This window comes from Danio rerio, chromosome 16 (genome assembly GCF_049306965.1).
Source record: "Danio rerio strain Tuebingen ecotype United States chromosome 16, GRCz12tu, whole genome shotgun sequence".
NCBI lineage: Eukaryota > Metazoa > Chordata > Actinopteri > Cypriniformes > Danionidae > Danio > Danio rerio.
The window spans coordinates 49,980,001-50,003,193 of NC_133191.1; the positions used below are offsets into that span (position 1 = coordinate 49,980,001).

Below are 23,193 nucleotides of genomic sequence, written 5' to 3' on the forward strand. Positions count from 1 at the left end.
CCCCTTACCAGTTCCCCTTACCTTTACCTCTTGTTTTGTGCATTCACATAAAGGAGTAGGGTGTCTCAATTCTCTTTAGCTTGAAGCCGTAGGGCTAAGGGGAAGGGCTAAATAACCCTTGAAACTGAGATTTTTCAGGACCACACTTAAAACCAAGAGGTAAGAACATTTGCTTCCACTGCACACGGAAGTAAGGAGATCCACAAATTAGTATTTTTTTGTCATTATTATGAATTATTTCAACAAACAAGCATGTTTTAATACATTCACAACTGCATTCGTGTTTTACCATCATGCTTTATATATATATATATATATATATATATATATATATATATATATATATATATATATATATATATATATATATATAATCTTAACTCTTGTATAGTAGTCCTATACTGCACTTTCACATCTGACACTTGATGACACTTTAAAGAGAGGGATCTGGTTGGAGACTCAGTGCCAAGTGCAGTGCAATCTGAGCTGCATGCAATGCTTTTCAATGGGCTCACCTACTCCTACCCCTCACAGTGATGTCACCAGCTCCATTGAGTGCATTGCGTCTGACATTGCATCTTTGAGAGATGCAATCTCAGCTTGCATCATAAAGCTGCATCCAGATACTATTATACTCGAATACCCTGTCAGAAAAGTCTGACATTAGTGGCTGAGAATTAGCCTTTTACAGTGTCTGGAATAACGTTAATGTTGTTTTCGTGTGTTTAGATAAATTTGACCACGGTGTACTGTAAATGTATAGTACAGTTACAAGCTCATCGCCACATTATATGGTTATGAAAATATTATATACGCCTTCAGTGTTTTCCTAAAAATAAAAACCAAAAAATAACACAACTGGAATAACTACAGCATTCATCGCTGTCAATCTCATATAAAGTAAGAGCTCTTGACGGCGTATGATGATGTGTGCTGGTGTTGTAGTTCTGTCCCATTTCTTAGGGGTAAATTTTGAAGCCCTTGCCCTTCACACTCTGTTTCAAGGGCCAAGGGGAAGGGATAGGGGTACAAAACAGAACTGGGATTGGGCCTAATTGTATATATGTGGATTACATATAGTATTTCTTTAATGTGGCAAATTAAATGTACATTTTTACTAAATAGTAATTCAACATGAATACCAGAAAAAGAGGAATGCGTTAAAAATGCAATAAGAAATACTTTTCAAAGCCATTTTAAGGTCAACATTATTAGCCCCCTTAAGCAATATTTTTTTCAGTTGTTTACTGAACAACCCACTGTCAATCACTTGCCTAATTAAACAGAAATTAGGGAAAAAATAAAGCGGTGCTAAAAATTCAGCTAATAATTCTGACTTCAGCTGTATGTTTCACTTATAATTTCTAAGTGTAAACTCAAAATGTGGGGTGACAAGAGGTTACGCTAAAAATTACATCGATGTCATATAAAGTAGCTGAAACAAGACAAGCAAATTGGACATTTTATGCCATTTTTGTAGTGCTTGGAGAATCCATTTCCATATATTTGTGTTGAGAAAGCTGTGCATCCATCTCCCTGGTATCTTTCAGCTGACACATCTGACTGATTGCAACTGTATTTTAATCCATAATTCAGTGATTGCACAGTAAAAAAAAAACGAAAGAGGAAGATGATACATCCCCGGTACGAGATACGAGAGTCTCCGGATCAGGATATAACCCGTAGCTTCGCTGAAAATCATTTATTACGTGAGCAGCTGGGGACTGACAGTGATGTGATGTTGATAGAAGCAGACAGATCTCATCCTTCTTCAGTTTAGCGCCGCTGTTCTGCGTTCACGGATGGGGCAGGATGCGCTGGAGGTGCGGAATGGTCGGCCAGTTGGTCGGTCGGGCGGTGGGGTGCCGTCAGGTAGGGCTGTGATCTATTAGTGCACCATTAGGGCTGAACGGACCGCACACCTGCCGCTCTCCTGACCCGTTTCTTCCCTCACCTGCTCTGTCAAACAGCTGGGCCAATGGAGGTGGTGCTGGCATATGGCAGATCCCCCTGCTGTGCAGTTTGGGCTCACTTGCCAAGATTAGATTTAGAGGGGAAAATGCACAGAAATGGACAATGTGCTTGGAAAATTTCGACTGATGCAAAACAGAACTCTCCAGGCATGTCTGAAAGTTTATTTGTGTAATTTGGTGAAACTTGTACCATCAACAAAAATGCACACACATACAAATATACAGTATACAGTATACTATATATGTTGGTAACACAAATTTCACATTTTTTTTATTTATTAAATAAAATAAAAATTAAAAGATTTTCAGACCACTAATGAAAATGACAACAATATTCTGATAATAAAATATCGAAAATAATAGCAATAAGCATTGTCTACTTACACTCACCGACCACTTTATTAGGTACACTTTACTAGTACCAGGTTTGACCCCCTTTTACCTTCAGAACTGCCTTTTGTGGCATAGATTCAACAAGGTACTGGAAATATTCTTGAGCTTTTGGTCCATAATGACATGATAACATCACACAGTTGCTGCAGATTAGTCGGCTGCACATCCATGATGTGAATCTCCCGTTCCACCACATACCAGTGGTGCTCTATTGGATTGAAATCTGGTGATTGTAGAGGCCATTTGAGCACAGTGAACTCACTGTCATGTTCAAGAAACCAGTCTGAGATGATTCGCGGTTTATGACATGGTGTGTTATGGAAGTAGCCATCAGAAAATGGGTACACAGTGGTCATAAAGTGGTGGACAAGGGTCAGCAACAATACTCAGGTTGGCTGTGGTGCTGACTTGATGCTAAATTGGTACTAATAGAGCCAAAGTGTGCCAAGAAAATATTCCCCACATCATTACACCACCACCACCAGCCTAAACTGTTGATACAAGCCAGGATGGATTCATGCTTTCATGTTGTTGAAGCCAAATTCTGACCCTACCCTTCTGACCCTATTTTCTTTTAATCAGATATTCTCTGTAAATCCTAGAGATGGTTGTGTATCCCAGTAGATCTACAGTTTCTGAAATACTCAGACCAGTCGTCTGACACCAACAACCATGCCACGTTCAAAGTCACTTAAATCACCTTTCTTCCTCATTCTGATGCTTGGTTTGAACTGCAGCAGATCGTCTTGACCATGTCTACATGCCTAAATGCATTGAGTTGCTGACAAATGATTGGTTAACGTGTTAACGAGCAGGTGGACAAGTGTACCTAATAAAGTGGCCGGTGAGTAACTTTTCCACATCCAAATGAACTTTAATTAAGTTTAAGTGTATCTGTGGTTTGCAAGGCTTCGTGATCTTTTTTCTGTCATTTACAGTATTAATACAAAATATATAAATTCAAAAGTTTTAAGTACCAAAGTATATCAAGGTTTGTGCTAACATGGACCAGCAGTGAACAGTTCCAATTCACTAATGTTAATAACTATTAAAGTGATAGTTCACTCAAAAATGAAATTCCCTCACAATTTAATCACCCTCATGTCATTTAAAATATTTATGAGTTTCCTCTTTCTGTTGGACGCAAAAGAAGATATTTCGAAGAATGCTGGTTGCTGTTACTAAACTTCCATAGTAGGAAATAAAATACTATGGAAGTCTATGGGTGCCAGATAACAGCATTCTTTAAATCACTTCTTCACATCTTCTTTTGTGGAGAAAGTCGAATAGATTTTGAACATGAGTAAATGAAGAATTTTAATTTTGGGGTAAAGATCCCTTTAATTATTGTTTGAATTTGGTTTATATTATTTAACGTATTAGCCAATTGCATCTTATTGGTAAGTGTTACAATTATTATTAATATTGTTATTTTATTACAAATGAAAGTAGTTTGTTTTGTAAAGTTCACCTCATATCTGGTTGAATTGATTGAGCACTTATTTAACAATCCCTCGTTTAAAATGGCTAATGAAAAAATACACCCAAACGTCATTTTAAATGTGTCCAGACACTGTTGTACTCTATATCCAGTGACAGGCAGAAACTTGAGGCTTTTCTACTGACTGACGATCCGTAGCAGCTCCATCTCCACCTGCTCTCTGCCTTACTGACTGTGTTTTGTCCAGTTACTCTTCAGTGATGTGTGCCAGATAACATTGAAGCATGTAATTGCTGCCAAGCCAGCACAGTCACCTCAGCTGAAAACTCTCACCTGTGTCCCAGACATACTGTAGACAGGTTCAGTTTCATGAATCCAGCATGACTGTGACAGACTGTGACTTTCTCCAGCTGCCTTAATATGTACAAGACTATATTAGATTACTTTCAATGAGCAGATGTGACCTTACATGATAGAAAACTGACAAATAAGAAATTTGTTCAGTATATATGGCGCACAGTTTAGCAGGAGAACAAATGAAGACGTATGTGTATATATATATATACAGTTGAAGTTAGAATTATTAGCCCCCTTTTTATCTTTATTTTCTTTTTTAAATATTTCCCAAATGATTTTTAACAGAGCAATGACATTTTCACAGTATATCTGATAATATTTTTTCTTCTGGAGAAAGTCTTATTTGTTTTATTTCGGCTAGAATAATAGCAGTTTTAATTTTTAAAAAATAATTTTTGGGACAAAATTATTAGCCCCTTTAAGCTAATTTTTTTCGATAATCTACAGAACAAACCATCGTTATACAATAACTTGCCGAATTACCCTAACCTGCCTAGTTAAGCCTTTTAATGTCACTTTAAGCTGTATGTGTCTTGAAAAATATCTTGTATAATATTATTTACTGTCATCATGGCAAAGATAAAATAAATCAGTTATTAGAAATAAGTTTTTAAAACTATTATGCTTAGAAATGTGCTGAAACAATCTTTCCAGAACAGAACAGAAATTGGGGAAAAAATAAACAGGGGTGCTAATAATTCAGGGGGGCTAATAACTGTATGTATGTATGTATGTATGTATGTATGTATATATATATATGTATATATATGCATATATAATATATATATATATATATATATATATATATATATATATATATATATATATATATATATATATATATATATATATATATATATATATATATATATCATTATTATTATTATTATTATTATTATTAGCCCCCCATTGTTTTTTTGTTTTTTTTCCAAATGATGTTTAACAGAGCAAGGAAATTTTCACTGTATGTCTGATAATATTTTTTCTTCTGGAGAAAGTCTTATTTGTTTTATTTTGGCTAAAATAAGAGCAGTTTTTAATTTTTTTAAAACTATTTTAAGGGCAAAATTATTAGCCCCTTTAAGCTATATATTGTTTCTATAGTCTACAGAACAAACCATCGTTATACAATAACTTGCCTAATTACTGCTCAAATCGTTTTTGTCTCAGCATAAACGATTACACCCCATTTTTAAAATGCCTAAATTCACTGAGAAATGTATAAAAATAATAAATATAATTTGGTGCATTCAAACAAAACAGATTTATTAAATGGATACATTTATTAGAATAATATTTTAGTCAAATTAAATTCAAGCAAAATATTGCAAAAAATTTACAACCTCCAAAATGTTTTAATTTTATGTATATATTTTTTGTGTTACACATGCTTGTTCTAATCTTGTAGATAGTAGCAATTATCTTTAGTAGACAAATACAATTTAACCAATATCAAACCATCTTCCTCTGTATCACATGCCATGTAAATCAGCACATTGTGAATAGTTTATTTTGAGTTAATTAAAAAAAAAATTCTGTCTGCAATTAAATTGTTCAGATAAAAGGGCATGGCATATATGTTAATAAACGTCATGCTTGCCTGCTTTCTTGTAAGTCATGAAGGATTATTGCGTGCTATGCATTTTTTATGATGCCATCTTTCCTTGTAATTTCAATGCAGATTGCTGTAGAGTCATTATAGCATCTAGGCACAGAAAGGAAAACAGAAATAGCTCAATGAAGACATTCTTCTCTCTTAAAGTGCCCCTATTATTCTGTTTTAAGTTCACAAATATGTTTTGGAGTTTCCTAGATAAAAAGATAAAAGAAAACAGAATTACAACGGCTCTTTTTCCACAGTGTCTATAACAGTTGGTTCAAGTTAGGGTTGGGTCGATTGATGATGTCATCGTTCATCGCAGATGGCCGATAGACATCACAATGCTGATCCGCCATTGCAATATGGATTTGCTCTTCAGTATTTGAACTTTTTGAAGTGAAATTTAACCAATTATACTCGACGTCATCGACTTTAGCTTTAGGATTCAAAGGGCTAGCATTGCACCAGACCCCCTTAAGTGGTTTTGTTTGAAAGTGTAGAATCTATTTTTTTATGCACATGTGCATCACTTTGGTTTTTATCCGACTGTACAAAAGTTATTCACACTTGAATACACAGTATTTTGGACACCCGAGCTGGGTATTGTACATTATTTTTTTTTCATATTTTTTATATGACACGTGTACAAGTTATAGCTTAAATGAAAGCTCTTGCCGGTGCTCATACAATTCTAGCGTTCTTTTTACTGAATTATATTCACATATCACAACAGTTGTCGAATGAATCGACGTGTTTCCATGGCGCAGAAGTGAAAACAATACATTTATAATCAATAAGCAGCCCCAGATAGCACAGTCAGCTGTCATCTCTTACTTTATGCTGTGCCCTTCAGGGCCATTCTCCTCTGTTTTTGAGGTGATTTGCATAAGTAATTATTTTATATGTCTGACTTGGTCCAAACACATTAAATTATGTTTGATCAAACAAAAGAATAGTGAAATATGAAAACAATGATCGATGCCTGGGGCTTTTATAGCACCTCTCATCAGTTGGAATCCAATAACTTTTGCATAGATTATGGTAGAGACATTTTTCTTTTTTCATAGATTACAGACATGTGCAGGAACCACCAAAATTTATTACAGCACGCTAGACCACACAGAAACTAAAAGGTACACTTTCAAATTTGAGTTTATAATAAAAAAATACATTTTAAACACTTTCAATAGTGTTTTTATGAAAAATACAAAGTGTTTTCTTTAAAAGTATACCAATATTTTGCATTTACACCTCTTCATGTGGATTTGGGAAGCTTTTAAATTTGGGTAGGCAAAATCCAGGCGGAAATCTTAAAATAGCAGCAGAGTTTAAGAGGTTAAACTAAACTGAACTTAAACTCTGAAAACTGGACTGATACTGTTTCAATTTACTCAAACTTCTTTGTTAAGCTGCTTTGACACAATCTACATTGTAAAAGCGCTACAGAAATAAACATGAATTGACAACATGGAAAACTGCTAATTTACAGATTTTTTTGTAGTGTACAACTACAGTGTTTGAGAGTCTAAGATATTGTTCAGTACGAAATTCTTCTTGTCGATCTGTAAAAGACATTTTCGACCCACAAACACACTACATGGATGGTAATATACAGAAAACAAATCGCACCACCGGGCAGAGCGCACAATATTATCTCGCAGCCAGCTGCGCACAGCACTGTCAATCCCTTCAGATGCTCTATTGTAATAAATCTGCGTTAGTCTACTCTCTCTGTGTGCAAAGCAGAAAAAGTGTCCCATAATACATGTAGGTCATGTGACTTCAGCCGAATGACAAGGCCACCTCTGAAACATTTTAGCTGCTTCCCACAGGGCTCAGTGTCTGATCCTCTCTTGCCCCGCTCATTTATCACTCCAGACTGTAGGTAATCGCCTCCTTTATAGCTGCGCTCTCCATATCTCGATCCTATCTCCCTCTGGATATCAGCAGTGAACACTGGAGGGACAGCTAAACAACCCTTGTGCTATTGGAAGGTAAACCATTGCTACACTGTAAAAAAAATATTCATATATTAACAGTTTTTCATATTTTTTGATTCACGTTTTTATTTTTTCCTCATTTGTTAATGCCAAACTCGGTCCTGGAGGCCTGGTGTCCTGCATAGTTTAGCTCGAACTTCCTTCAACACACCTCCCTGGAAGTTTCTAGTATACCCCGAAAGAGCGTGATTGGCTGCTTCAGGTGTGTTTAATTGGAGTTGAAACTAAAATATGCAGGACACCGGCCCTCCAGGACCGAGTTTGGACACTCCTGGTTTATGCTTTTGAATTGCATTATGGGATCTTGATCTTACTTTCAAGAACTTTTAACCTTTAAAGTTGAACATTTGTAATGGTTTAAAGTGATATATTGTCTGGGTTGGTGTTATATATTACAGTTTAACCAATTTCACTATTAACCTCGCCTTAATTCGTCACGGTTAATTAATCATAAAGACTTCTCAACACCATGTTTCTACATAGAACAAAACTGCTGCAACTAAACAAAGTTGTGCCAATTGTGTGCTAGATTAAAGTTCCGAGCTTGTACATGGCTAATGCCAGTGCACACTGCATTAACTAAGACTGAGGCTTTTAACTAAGGGCTGTTCACATATCGTGTCTTTTACGCATATTGGTGGCGATGTGCACATGCTTTTCAGGCGCCCTCAGTTGAAAACATCTCAACTTGCGATGGGCTCAGGGCAGGCGGAAGTCACTGGATAAGAACTGATCAATCAGCTTCATTCTCTTATAGACTTTACACATTTCTACTCTGGTCCATAAACGAAAGTAATATAAAATGAAAATACCGAACAATTTTGTAATATAGTTGATCAAAAGTTCCTTTTAGGCAGAGGTTCAGCAGTCTTTGACTACGTGTGTTCTCTTTAAAAGGAAAATACTTAAGTTTACATGATTAAATACTTGCAATAGATTTAAATTAGACATTATTTATTTATGTATTATTCTGTTATTTATTTTCAATGTAAAATTAAATTTGAATGAAAATACTAAAAGACTATGTAGGACAGGCCAACAAAGACTTTATTGTCTGTGGAAATTAACGAAGTTTAATATTGATAGGACTCTGATGGTGGCATTTTACAAGGCCTATGTAAAATCCTTTTGAACATTTTCATTCTTCCATTTGTTGGTTTGCTGCCTAAAAGTAAAAACACAAAAACTCGCTGTATAAGGTTTTAAATGCCTGCAGCAAATTATTAGAGGTAAAAGTGCCAGGGTTATCCTATTTGTGTGAAAGCTAGGTGTTAAAGAACGCTCATCAGGTTACATCTGATATATCCTATCCTATTTTTGATTCATTTCAAATACTTCCCTCAGGATCTTGGTATAGGTTTCTTTAGCAATGACCAACAGATTAAAATTTTCATTTGTTCCTTGTGCGATTGGTTTTGCTCAATTTTATGGGAAGAGGTACAGTAGTTGTTGTTTTAAGTACTGTTAATGTTGTTAAAGTTGCCTTAAGTGTGTGGTATGATACATGTGTTGTAAATCTAGTACAAATCGCCCCAAAAGGGGACAGTGAAGCTTACAGTAACAGTAAAATATTACTTATGTTTAAATGCCAAACTTTTTTTCACTTATGTTTAAGTCCAAAGAGAAATGGACTAGTTATTTGATTTGATTTATTTATTTTTCAAACAGAAATATACATTAAATTTCTTTAACAAAAAATACATTTCAACATGGTTGAAAAAGGAGCGGGATGAAGTACAAGCTTATTATTTTCCCACCCCATTACAACATACAGTCCATCATTCGTCTATTACTTACTTATTTCTTTTTTTTTACTTATCTCTTCTTTTTACATGAGACATATTTCATCCTTTTTGGCATCTTTGACATATTATATGTTTGATTCCATTTGTACATTTACATTTTATAACATAGACCCCAAAAACACATAGTACTGCAAATAGTCATTAATTAAAATTCCATTATACATTTCCCATTATCTTCTTTCAATCACCTCCATCATTATATTGCTTTAATAATGTATATTTATACAACTTTTTAAATTGATTAATATCCAGACAATGATTGAGAATCTGAGAATTTTAGACTGTTTCATAATGTCACACCACATACAGACGTACACAGATAGATTTTTATTTCTATTTTATGCTGTATTAAATGGTTACTGAGCAGCAATAAATAACACTTTGAAATATAAGGATTTTCAATTGATTTACTAAACTAGTCGTGTTATGAAATGAATGAACGCATAATAATCGTAATAACCGAGATTATTCCTCAGAATTTAATTGTACAACCAAAATCTATAATCATTGCATTCCTAATTGGGCTTCAAAAACCTTTTCTGTTATTTTAAAGACTTATTTCTCTATATATTATTACTTAGGCGCCACGGTGGTGCAGTGGGTAGCATGATTGCCTCACAGCAAGAAGGTCGCTGGTTCGAGTCCCGGCTGGGTCAGTTGGCATTTCTGTGTGGAGTTTGCATGTTCTCCCCGTGTTTGTGTGGGTTTCCTTCACGCGATCCAGTTTCCCCCACAAGTCCAAAGATATGCACTATAGGTGAATTGAATAAGCTAAACTGGCTGTAGTGTATGTGGGGTGTTTTCCATTGATGGGTTGCGGCTGGAGGGGCATTCTTAAAGGTAAAGATTGCGCTCTCTCTCTCTCTCTCTCTCTCTCTCTCTTTTTCTCTCTCTCTCTCTCTCTCTCTCTCTCTCTAAAGTTGGTTTACTTGCATGACATTTACAGTATTGCCAAAGCATTTTAGATATGTATAAAGTATGTAATATATTAACATCATTAAATTAATAAAATATACATTAAATGGGAAAAAATATTAGAAAAAAATGAATAAAAATTGACATTATTGCTAAAAATTATAATAATTACTCAAATAAAACGTGTAGATTATTTAAATCAGGTAAATTAGTTGATTAGCCATTTCTAACAAATATTTTGCAGCCATTATAGATGTCATTTTGTTCTCTCTGAGTATATAGTAAAGTTTATCTATGTCGTTTATTAAATAATTGATCATTTAATGTTTCTTTTGCGGCTGCAGAAACACATACAAATAACGGCAACTTTAGAAAGTAAAGTAAAACCCGAATCCCAAACATTTTAGGAGATTCGTAAACTACGGTCTGACTCATTTTGGCGGAAAAAGGGTGTCTCTCTGGGTCTCTGTAGAGACATGAGATTGTCCGAGTGAGTGACAGATCGCGTACACAGAACCAGCAGTAGGAAACATGCAGAGCGAGAGAAGATTTTCCACTGGTTAATCAATCGCGAATGTTTGGCTGTCTTGGACGGATACAAAAAAAGTGTAAAAAGATGATGTTAGTAATAATAGGTTCATTCCACTGTGGCAACCCCTGATTAATAAAGGGACTAAGCGGAAATGAAAATGAATGAATAAATTATTGCTTATATTATTCCAAACTACTGAAATGTCAATAAAAGTCCCTTTGTTAAACTGTAGAGTTACATTTTTAACATTAGAAGTGAACAAAGCCATCCCATAATGCAATTCACAACCGTAAATAAACGGAAAACACTTAAAATACTGAAACTGTTAATTAAGAGATATGTTTTTACAGTGTGGGATGTTTTCCTCGGCCTGCTTGCGGACGGCGAGCTCACAGAGATGAATGAACGTTAGGAAGAATCCCCATGAGATGCAGCCCCATACTGAGGCTTAAATAAACACATTAAACACACAAGTTTGCAATTATTTTCTCTCCTTACACCCCACCCCCCTCCTCCTCCCAAACACACACCACTGCTTTATTATTTCCAGGAATCTGGGGTCTCGACGGGACTTGTTTTAATAGCGGAGGTTTCCAACTGGTGTATCGCGGAGCTCTGTGTGTTTGACTCAGCTGGCTGTATTGACCTCACTTTTCTTTCTGGCCTCCTGCAGGTTCACCCTTTGTTGATGCGCGAGCGGCGCTCCGAGTCGCACAGGAACAAGCTGCTGCGACGGACGGTCAGTGTGCCTGTGGAGGCCAGGCACCATCCTGAAATGGGTGAGTGGTTCACGTGCTGGCCTGCATTCCAGTCTGATGCGCTGACACTAGAGATGGCAATTCATGCAGATTTAATTCACTTTCAATTCACGAGTCAAACATTCTTAGTTAAATGCGGATCAGCAAAAATTAATTTGAATATATCAGAACATGTTGACGTCTGATTCTATTCGCCAAACTTTAGCTTTATTTTTAATCTATGTTCTGATTACATGGACCAGATTTCAGTTTTATTCATATCTATGTTTGGATAAAACTTGCAGTTTATATATATTCACATATATTCATATTCTATATTCTGATTACAGCAAACTTGACAGTTTCCTATCATTTATATCCATATTCTGATTTTATTATATGCAACAATCTTTTTCAGCTTTATGCATGTCTATGTTCTGATTCATACAGTGCATCCGGAAAGTATTCATAGTGCTTCACTTTTTCCACTGTTACAGCCTTATTCCAAAATTGATTAAATAAATTTACATCCTCAGAATTTTACACACTATACCCCATATAGACAACGTGAAAAAAGAGTTGTTGTTTTTTTAATTGTTGCAAATTTATAAAAAAAAAAAAGAGCTGAAAAATCACATCAAACAGCTATCAGAACATCATTTATTAATATGTGGCTCTTTTTTGGATTCTCGGAAGCTATAGAAATTAAAACTGTAAAACAGGAAATACACTGGGACCATTGTTTTTGTTTACATCCCTTAAAATAGTCTATATATATCTATATTCTGATTAGCACATACCAGTGTTTGTACATAATCAAGACATCAGTCGGGTACAGTCATAGAAGTATTTGGGAATTCACATAGACCGGTCTCTAACATGGGACACTCGCGTAAACTGGATCTGTAAAAAGCTTCACTAAAGACTGTATTTTCTACGAAGGTTATGGTTTTATGGTGTTGATAAGAAAATCATGTACTTATTTTATCAAGCTGAATTTGAAAGTGTTATCAGGTATGGTCTATCTACATGGTATAGCAATCTCTCTGTAAATCTGAAATGAAAGATTTTTAATATTATCAGAACTGCTACAAAACTAATAGTATCTGAAACTTTTACAAGTATACAAACACTCTACGAGCAATGCACTCTGAATGAAGCAAAAAGAATTTTAAGTAACCCATCTCATGTACTCTTTCCATTTTACGATCTTTTACCTTCTGGTAGAAGATACAGAACTTTCCGCTGGAAGCGAAACAGACTTAAGAAATCTTTTATTCCAGTGTCAATCAGACTGTTGAACACTGATTGATAATGTATGTCATTCTTTTGCATGTGGGCTTATTTTAAATTGTTATTGTGTCAGAACCTGCTGAAGTGCTGTGTGAGTCCACAGAAAGTTTCTCCTTGCGGGACAATAAAGTATACAAACAAACAAACATTACAGTTTCATTGCTATTTATAATTTGATTATATGTGCCAAATAGAAATGTAACAATATTGTAAAAAACGTCATACCGCAATCGTAATTTTTTTCAATATTACCGTAGGCGCATGACTCAATAAAACTATATTTCTGAGAAAAGTTTGCTCAGGCAAATGAAGCGAACGGGAGGTAGCGGGAACTACAATTCCCATCAGCCTAGGCGTGGCCATCATTCTTTGCGGTCTGTTGTCACTACAGATCCAATAATGCGGAAATGGAGTGTGTTGCTAGTAGCGGGGAAGAAAAAGAGCTGGAAATGATCGAACTTAAAGCGGGTTTTAAATCGGATGTGTGGAAGTGTTTCGGTTTCTTTCTAAAAAGATGCGAAAAAGGAGAAAAGGTGACAGACAAAGAAAAAAACAATATGCAGGCACTGCCAGACTGTGGTGAAATATAAGTCGGGGAATACGACTAAAAACAGTCATGGGGACTGCAGAACACAGCGCACTTGTTAGATTGATGCAGACGTTGACTTGTACCGCAAAGAGACCTCTATCTCACTCATGGCTTGTCCTCTCATGTGGTGGAAAGACAATGCACAACGTTACCCACTGCTGTCAACCTTGGCTAAATCATATCTCTCTGTCCCAGAAACCTCAGTCCCAAATGAGAGGGTTTTTTTCTGTTGCTGGGGACATGCCCAGAGATCCCAGCTTTTACCAGATTATAGTTATATGATAATTTTCCTTAAAAACCCATCTCTATCTAAGTGAGTGAGTGATTAAATGTTGAATGTGATGAGTTTTCAACAATACTAAATTGAAACTTTATTTTTTTTAATATGGTTTAATAGTTTTTTGTTATTAAAATTGAAAAATTGAAGTTCCTGTTTCGAAACTTACAGATAGATGGCTAATTTGTATGTCATTGATATGTTCAGTGTTAAGGTAAATAAACACTTTTGGCACTTTTTTTGAGTATTTTCATTAGTTTTGTTTTTCCTGTAAATTATTCAAAAAATACCGTACCGTGCCATTCATATCGAGGTATTATCTTACCATGAAATTCTGATACCGTTACATCCCTAGTGCCAAACTTAACAGATTTATTCCTATTCTGATTACATCCTCCAAATTTTACAGTTTTTATTCCTAATTATTTAATTATTTATTCATTTTTTTATTCTGATTAAATATGCCAAACATTTGATCTGATATCGGATACAGCACATGATGATCTGCACCAAGCTTTAAAGTTCTATTCCTATCTATATACTGAGAACAGGTTTTTCCTCTCCATATTCTCTATATTTTAATTATACCATGGTTAACTTTACAAATGTATTCCTATCTTCTGTATATTCTGTGCATGTACAACTCGCTTTACAGTTTAATTCCTGTCTATATTCTGATTATCTATGCCAGATTTAAAATTATTCCTATGTATATTTTTGTTATGTGTGGCAAACTTTACAGATTTACTCTTATCTACTGTTTATTTCAAAAACTAATGCAAAGCAACGTACTGTGATGTATAGAGGAATGAAAATATGGAATGAATTGCCGTCAGACATTACATGCTTTGTAACAAGTAAAAGGTTTAAAAAATCATTTAAAAAATATTTTATGGAACAATATTAAGTGTATTGTTGATTTGGATTTTATGTATGAATTTTGTATTTTAATGTTTTTATTAGTCTTTGTTGTTGTGTATTAATGTAATTTTGTGTTATGTTCGATGGACCCCAGGAAGAATAGCCACTACCTTGGTAGTGGCTAATGGGGATCCTGATAAATAAATAAATTGTCTATTCTGCTGATCCACACCTAATATATTAGTTCTGATACAATTCTCATGTCAGTTAGTATTTATTTTGTGCAACAACTAATGTTTTGAGTAGATTGTGTTACAAGATCTCACAATATTAAATTGTGACTATAATTCCCATCAAGTTGAAAAGCAGTCTCGTGATAGCACAATGACACACTGAGAGGGTGAACATAGCGTAGAAGATGTCACAGCTACTAATATGGAAACTGAGGATTTGAAAGATGCTGACACTCTGGTTAACACCTCTTAAAAGAACCAGCTTAACTCACACACGGTATATCAGACACATAATTCAACGGCAGGGCCTCAATACACTAAATGGAAAGTTCTTTTTTTATTCTTTGTTTATAAGTGTAAAGTAGGCATTACCTTTACAGTAATATACTGACAACAAACAAATCAGATGCTGACACAGCCTAGGCCAGTGGTTCCCAAAGTGGAGTCGCAGGACAATAAGAAAGGGGATCCCTTGGTGATTTCCAAAAATCAAATACATTTTAATAAACTATAAAAATTACCATATTTTTTGGCGAATCCTACAGATGATAAAAACGTTTTCATTCACTCATTTTCCAGCTTAGTCCCTTTGATCATCAGGTGTTGCCACTGCGGAGTGAACAACCAACTTATCCAGCATATGTGCCAGCATGATGCCCTTCCATTCATTCACACACATACACTACTGCCAATTTAGTTTTGATCAATATACCGATAGCAGGGGTCACCAATCTCATTCCTGAAGGTCAGTTGCCCTGCAGGTTTTAGCTCCAACTTGCCTCACCACACCTGCCTTGGTGTTTCAAGTATACCTAGAAGACCTTGATTAGCTTGTTCAGGTGTGTTTGATTAAGGTTAGAGCTAAAATCTGCAGGACACTGGACCTCCATGAACAAGTTTGGTGATCCCTGACCTATAGAGTATGTCTTTGGACTGTGGGGGAAACCAGAGCACCCAGAGGAAACCCACGCCAACCCACACAGGGACAACATGCAAACTCTACACAGAAATGCCAACTGGACCAGCCGGGACTCGAACCAGGGACTTTTTTTGCTGTGAGGTGTAACAGAGGCCAGCTATTGAGTGCTGTGCAGGTAAACCCTCACTCCTCTGATCTCTAAAGGTGCTCTAGCGACAGATGCTAGAGGCCATGGACTTTAGCCTCCTTGTTAGAGCAACCGACTCCCATGCAGAAGGTCACCGGTTTCATACCAAAAGTGGACCAGAAAAACGAACAGATACCTCCTTGAAGAGATGGTCTCGGTATGCTTTCAAACGAACCCTGGAGCGGTTTGTTTGTGGTGAGAATATGATCCAAACTAAAACAGACCCAACCGCAAAAAGCACTGCACCTTTTGGACTAATCCAGCTGCCGTAGGCCGATGCACTGTGCAGTATGGGATATGGAGGAGAAATATTCGTTGACAGCGCTTTTCCAACAGAGAGAGAGAGAGAGAGAGAGGGAAAAACATTACCTGATGGATCGCTGGTAATATTTCCGGAAGATGTCTATGTCGCAGTTAAGCTAAAATAATTTACGCCACCTACTGAAGTGAGCTGCAATGCGCCATCGCTGTTTGCAATGCCCTAAAACATTGTTCTTCATTCTTAAAATGTATATAGTTTGAAAAAAGTTATGTATACAAACTATGTTGTATAAAATGAGTAGGGATGCAACCATTCAGCGCAGTCATAGCTCCTTAGTCAAAAGTGACATTTTGTGTCTGCCTGTTTGTTTACTTGAGGGAGTTCCATTGGCTTTTCCTGCACCTGTATTCTGACCAATCGAAAAGCAATTTAAAAAATACTTTCAATGACATCTGGCCAATAAGTGATGTGGGTTTAGTCAGATGACTGCATTTTGATTCTTTTCGACTGCTGTAAAAAATAATCCGTAAAATGTACGGTAAAAAAACGGCAGCTGTGGTTGCCAGTACTTTACCGTTAAAAACACGGTACAAACCGTAAAAGTACTTTCTTATTTTCATGGTAAACTACCGTATTTTGTTAATTTATAGAGGTAATATGTCTGTATTTTGAATGACCAACATCTACAAATCTTTTGTTACACAGTTAAACACGTTAGCACAACCACATGCAGGTGGTGATGAGGAAGTTACATAATGAGCCAATGCTCATTACAATCAACTTTTCCCACAAACAGAAAAGAGTATTAGCATATAGAAGGTGCTCAGAGTCATTCACACAGCTACTAAACACCAGTATAGTAACACGCATAAAGTTAAGGTCATGAAATAAACATTGTTTATCAACATTAGATGTAACATAAATCTATAATGTACATAACTGATGGGGAAACAACTAAAAAGATCCATATTAATGTCAACAAAATGCATAAAAAGTTATGTGCCATGCAGGGAATTCTGGGAAAGTCAATTTACGGTTATTCGCCGTATATATTAAGGAAACATACCGTTAACCAGATTACGGATTTGTACTGTAGCATTTTTACAGTTTTTTACCGTTGAAATGACAGCCATTTTTTTCGGACCACAGCAATCAGTGTGGTGTGAAAACGACCTAAAGACGGCAGAAAATGCAACAATGTATCATTTATTGCCCTTGGTCCAGACCAAATGAACCGAACTACAGATGTGAAAGTACCCTAAGATGCCCTGTGAGGAATGAATTGATAAGAATTACATAAAAATATATATAACTAGATTCTTAAAGTTTGAGGACAAACTTTGAGGCTGGCTTGTGAAAGCCTGATGGTAATAGTTTATTTAGTTTGATAGATAGATAGATAGATAGATAGATAGATAGATAGATAGATAGATAGATAGATAGATAGATAGATAGATAGATAGATAGATAGATAGATAGATAGATAGATAGATAGATAGATAGATAGATAGATAGATAGATTACCATGTTACTAGCATGATTCTAGCATGAATTAGCATGTTACTAGCATGATTCTTGCATAAATTAGCATGTTACTAGCATGATTCTAGGTTAGTCTGTTTTGTTGCTATGGAGTTGATTGACAGTTTAGACTGATGATGTATCAAAGCTTCTTGCCAGTATGAACATTTAAAAGCAACACATGTCTCTATCACACTGCAGCATGACGATATCAATCTGAACCTCTATAACGGTCTATGGGACCGTTGCTAGGGTGCCGTATCTGGTTGTTAGGGGTGTGGCTAGAAAGTTAAAAGCTAACTAGTTATTGGTAGTTAGGTAGTTTGAGTTAAATGAGCCCAGTTAGAAGTCTGTGCGACAGTTTCATGTAGAGTTATGAGCTCACAAAGTTTGACCCAATGTAAAGTCAATGAGAGTCTTTTGCAGTGGAAGTCTATGGGTCAGTTTCTAGGGTCCCAAAAGTGGTTGCTAGGGTGTGGCCAGAAAGTTAAAAGCTCATCAGTTATTGGCAGTTAGGAAGTCTGAGTTAAATGAGCCCAGTTAGAAGTCTGTAGGACAGTCTGATGCAGAGTTATGAGGTCACAAAGTTTGGTCCAATGGTAAGTCAATGGGATTTTTCCGATGGTCCCGGGACGTTTTTCGGAAAACCGAAAGTCGGATCAGTCGGAAAAGATATAGCAACCCGAGTCAGACCAGTTTGGAGGTCTGGTGTGAGTTTGGTGGTCATAGCTTGAAAGCTCTAGGAGGAGATAGAGTTTAATTTTTAGTCTCAGAAGAAAAATAGGATAACAATAGTCTGGCTTGCTACACAAGCCAGCCTAATAAGAAAACTTGCTGTTAGTGAAGTTAGATTTTTTATACTGTAGCATTTTTAACGCTGAAATCATGGCAGTGTTTGTCAGTGTAGACGGATATGCAAACATTTGCTGCGCTCTTTTCTCTCTGTAACAAAATGACATGGCCTGGATCTGCCTGGTGAATATCAGTCTATGCGAGGTATTGAACGAGGTGGCCCTCTGCTGATCATCCCAGACTCTTTACACAGTTTCAGTGTCAATGATCTGGGATTCACACACACTTTCCGGCATGAGCTGCTCACAGCCATACTGTACTGTAAGTTCTGATGAATGTGAGCGACACAAGGCCTCAAGACCACCATATGCTTTCCAGGCCATGAGGGTTGAGAACTATTGAATGGGATTGATCTCACTGCATTAATTAACTGGCAAGACGTGCTATTTTCGTGAAGTATAGATTCATTGTTCATAGCATCATGACATAGTGACCTATTTTTCGTCTGTGCTTAGTTTGCACTGTGTGTAGACTTTCAGGATGAGAGTATCATTGGATTATTTATTGCAGCTCTGTTCTAAACCATTGAACGTATAAACATTGCAAAACTCCTTTCCTTAATTAGTGCTGTCACTTTTCAGTTTGTAGTGTAAAAATCCTTACAAGTAGACAAAATAATTGGTTAATAAGTTAAGAAAAAGTCTAATTTTATTTAAATAACTTGATCTCACATTCATTTATAAATACACTACCGGTTAAAAGTTTGGGGTCAGTAGGATTTTTAAATGTTTTAAAATAAGCTTATCCTGCTCATCAAGGCTGTTTTTATCTAATCAAAAATACAGTACAAATTGTAAAGTTGTGAAATATAATTGCACTATAAACTAACTCTTCAAAAATAGTGTATCATTGAATTTAATCATTTATTCCAGTGATTTAGCTTTAATCCAGTGATTTTCAGCTTTACTTCAGTCTTCAGAGGCACATGATCCTTCAGAAATCACTCTAATCTTCATTCATTCATTTCCTTGTCGGCTTAGTCCCTTTATTAATCCAGGGTCGCCACAGTGGAATGAACCGCCAACTCATCCAGCACGTTTTTACGCAGCGTATGCCCTTCCAGCTTCAACCCATCTCTGGGAAACATTCACACACACATTCACACACACACTCATTAACTACAGACAATTTAGCCTACCCAATTCACCTGTACCGCATGTCTTTGGACTGTGGGGGAAACCGGAGCACCCGGAGGAAACCCACGCGAAGGCAGGGAGAACATGCAAACTCCACACAGAAACGCCAACTGAGCCAAGGTTCGAACCAGCGACCTTCTTGCTGTGAGGTGACAGCACTACCTATTGCGCCACTGCTTTGCCCATCACTCTAATCTTAATTATTATTATTATTGTTATTAATAATAATAATAATAATAATATTAATAATAATAATAATAATAAATAATGACTGTAGTAATAATTTCATTTGATACTACATACAGTAAGTAATAAAAAAATATTAAATAAATAAGTATTTAACAATTTAGCATTGTAAAAATGTTGAACAGAACAATTTTATTTAAATTATTAAACAAAAAAACTGACCCCAAACTTTTGACTGGTTGTGTAGTTAGTGTAGATGGATTGTAGTTTTGCTCATTCAGACGTCTTTAGGATGTTTATACAGTATATACAGTTGAAGGCCAAATTATTATTTATTCCTTTTTAAATATTTCTTGAGTGATATGTAATGGGGTAAGTAACTTTTACTGTATTTACTATAATATTTTATTCTTCTAAAGAAAGTAATGTGTAGTCTTCTTTTAATTGACTACAGAATAAACCATCATTCTACTATGCCCAATTAACTAAATTAAGCCTTTAAATGACACTTTAAGCTTCATACTAGTATCTAGTCAAATATTATGTACTGTCCTTATAGCAAAAATAAAAGAAATCAGTTATTAGAAATGTTTATTAAATCTATTATGTTTAGAAATGTGTTAAAAAAAATCTCTCGGTAACTTGAGTAAAAAATATAAAAATATGAAAATTATGACGAGGGCTAATAATTATGACTTCAACTAGGGCTGTACAATATATCGTTTCAGCATTGATATTGCAATGTGCATATCCACAATAGTCATTGCAAACATATGCAATGTCCAGTCTGAATTATAGTTGACCAGGAGCTACAGAATTGTATTTAATCACTGTATTTATGTGGAATTTATATCATTTATGCAAACAAACATTTCTTACTTTTAATTTCTGTCTTGTTTCTAGACCATATATCTATATTTCAAAGTGAAAACCAGATTATTTATCTACCCTATTGGCAGATAATTTCCTTAATACAAGCAAAAAAGCAAGTAATTTTCATTTATTTTTTCTAATGGTAAAAACTGAACAATATTTTTACTTGCTCTAAGATTTTATTTTAATATTTGTACTAAAAACAAGACAAAACGAACTAAGAAAAGCATTTTTTTGCATTGTGATTATTCAGTTTCTATATCGGATACTATTAGACTCCCCAGAAAATTGTCAGAACTTTTCAAGCTATCTTCTGAAACTGTATTCATATCACAATATTTATGGCAGAGATAAATAAAATATCACAATATCAGATTTTTCCAATATCGTGCAACCTTAACTTAAACTAAATACATGTGTGTGTATATATTATACACTTTTAATAATGCAATATATAACGGTATACAAAAGTCTTTTAACATCCATAGAATTGTGCACTTAAAGAATGAGTTGGTTATTTGGCTTTAAGCAACTCTTATGGTCAGAAGCTATTAGATAAGGAGCTAAGATGCCCTGAAAGGAATTAATTGAAAAGAAAATTCAGAAAGCATCCATCCGTGTTTCTCTTCAGATGTAGTGTACTCTCACTGGTGCGGTCTATTTGTTGTTGTTGTTTTGTCCTGCCTTAGGCGTCAGCATTAATTGAAGACTAAGTAATAAACAAGCACTTAAAGCTTTGCTTTAATTTTAGTTGTTAATTTCAATTTGCATTTGTAAGCAAATCAACACAGCAGTGGCTCTTGTGTGCTGAAAAAGTTTGCCAAAATTCAGGCCATAACATCCACCTTAAGATAATAGTTATTAACAATAGAAAATATATGACATCTAAGCACATTTTTGAGTTACAAAATCTGATACACATATCATTATCCACAACTACAGTTGAAGTAAGAATTATTAGCCCTTCGAAATGATTAGCCCCTCTGTATATATTTTCCCTATTTATGCTTAACTGCAACAATATTTTTACCACACATTTCTAAACATAATAGCTTTAATAACTCATTTCTAATAACTGATCTATTTTAGCTTTGCCATGATGACAGTAAATAATATCTTACTAGATATATTTCAAGACACTAGCATTTACCTTAAAGTGACATTAAAGGCTTGACTTAATTAGGCAGGTTAAGGTAATTAGGCAGATCATTGTATAATGATGGTTTGTTCTGTAGCCAATATAAGAAAATGCTTAAGAGGGCTAATAATATTGACCTCAAAATGTTTTTTTTTTAATTATTAAAAACTGCTTTTATTCTAGCTAAATAAAAAATATTTTCTCTAAAAGAAATAAATATATTAAATACTGTGAAAAATCATAAACATCTTTTGGGAAATATTTGAAAAAAAAATTTCACAGGTAGATATTCAACTGTGAGTGTTTGTTAAAAGTAGAAACTGCTGTCTTTTATTTAACATGTAACAGGGTGTCTGCAGTGTCTTAAAAAAGTCTTAAAATGTCTTAAATTTAAAAAACAAACAGGCCTTAAAAATTCATTGAAATACTGTTCTTTGTGTCTTAAATCATTTTAAACAGGTCTTAATTTTACACTGTCCAAGTAAAACTACCCAATCGGGGCGACATCCAACCAATCACCAACAATCCGTCTTAATAAAATAAGGGAAAGAAAACTAAAAACAATTACACAGGCCCTCATGATAATAACAGAGCAAGTTATCGGGGGCCCCATGAAAACATTAAGGTAGATTGCACATACATAATTGGATATCAAGGGGGAAGGGATATCGCAGATGAAAGTAAAGAATGGGTGGTGGTTGGTAAATTCGCTGACCGATGTTTGTGCGGGGGACTGGTAAGCCCCTGAGAATATATCTGGGAGCCCCTAAATGCTGTGGGCCTTTGGAATCATTCTTACTGGCAAGCATAGAGCATTAGAAATAAACATTAGTGTTTAGCCCCATATAGGTCTAAAGTTTCATTCTTAATGGTCTTAAAAGGGTCTTAAAAAGTCTAAAATTTGACTTGATGAAACCTGCAAAAACCCTGTGTTAGTGAGAAGGGCAATTGTGTGGACAAAACATGCTGTTAGAAAATTAAAAAACAAACCACACATAGATACAGTATAAACATCTAGATGTACTGCACACCTTTCGACCTCATCAACAACCAAAGCCTTTTATTCTTGCAAACAGCCTTCTTATTTTTGCTCTATTTTTCAGCAAACTTTAT

General features: G+C 35.3%; 1 protein-coding gene across 46 annotated transcripts in view; it reads left to right on the plus strand.

The window, feature by feature from the left end:
- syngap1b (synaptic Ras GTPase activating protein 1b) overlaps positions 1-23,193 on the plus strand; it is a 242,814-nt gene that overhangs the window by 64,277 nt on the left and 155,344 nt on the right. For all 46 annotated transcript variants that reach the window (XR_012391298.1, XM_073924455.1, XM_073924465.1 and 43 more), the window contains one exon: positions 11,690-11,795. Coding sequence is in view for 45 of the 46 variants with exons in the window: in XM_073924455.1 (XP_073780556.1) it covers positions 11,690-11,795 (106 nt within the window). In the remaining variant the exon portion in view is untranslated. The remainder of the gene's footprint in view (positions 1-11,689; positions 11,796-23,193) is intronic.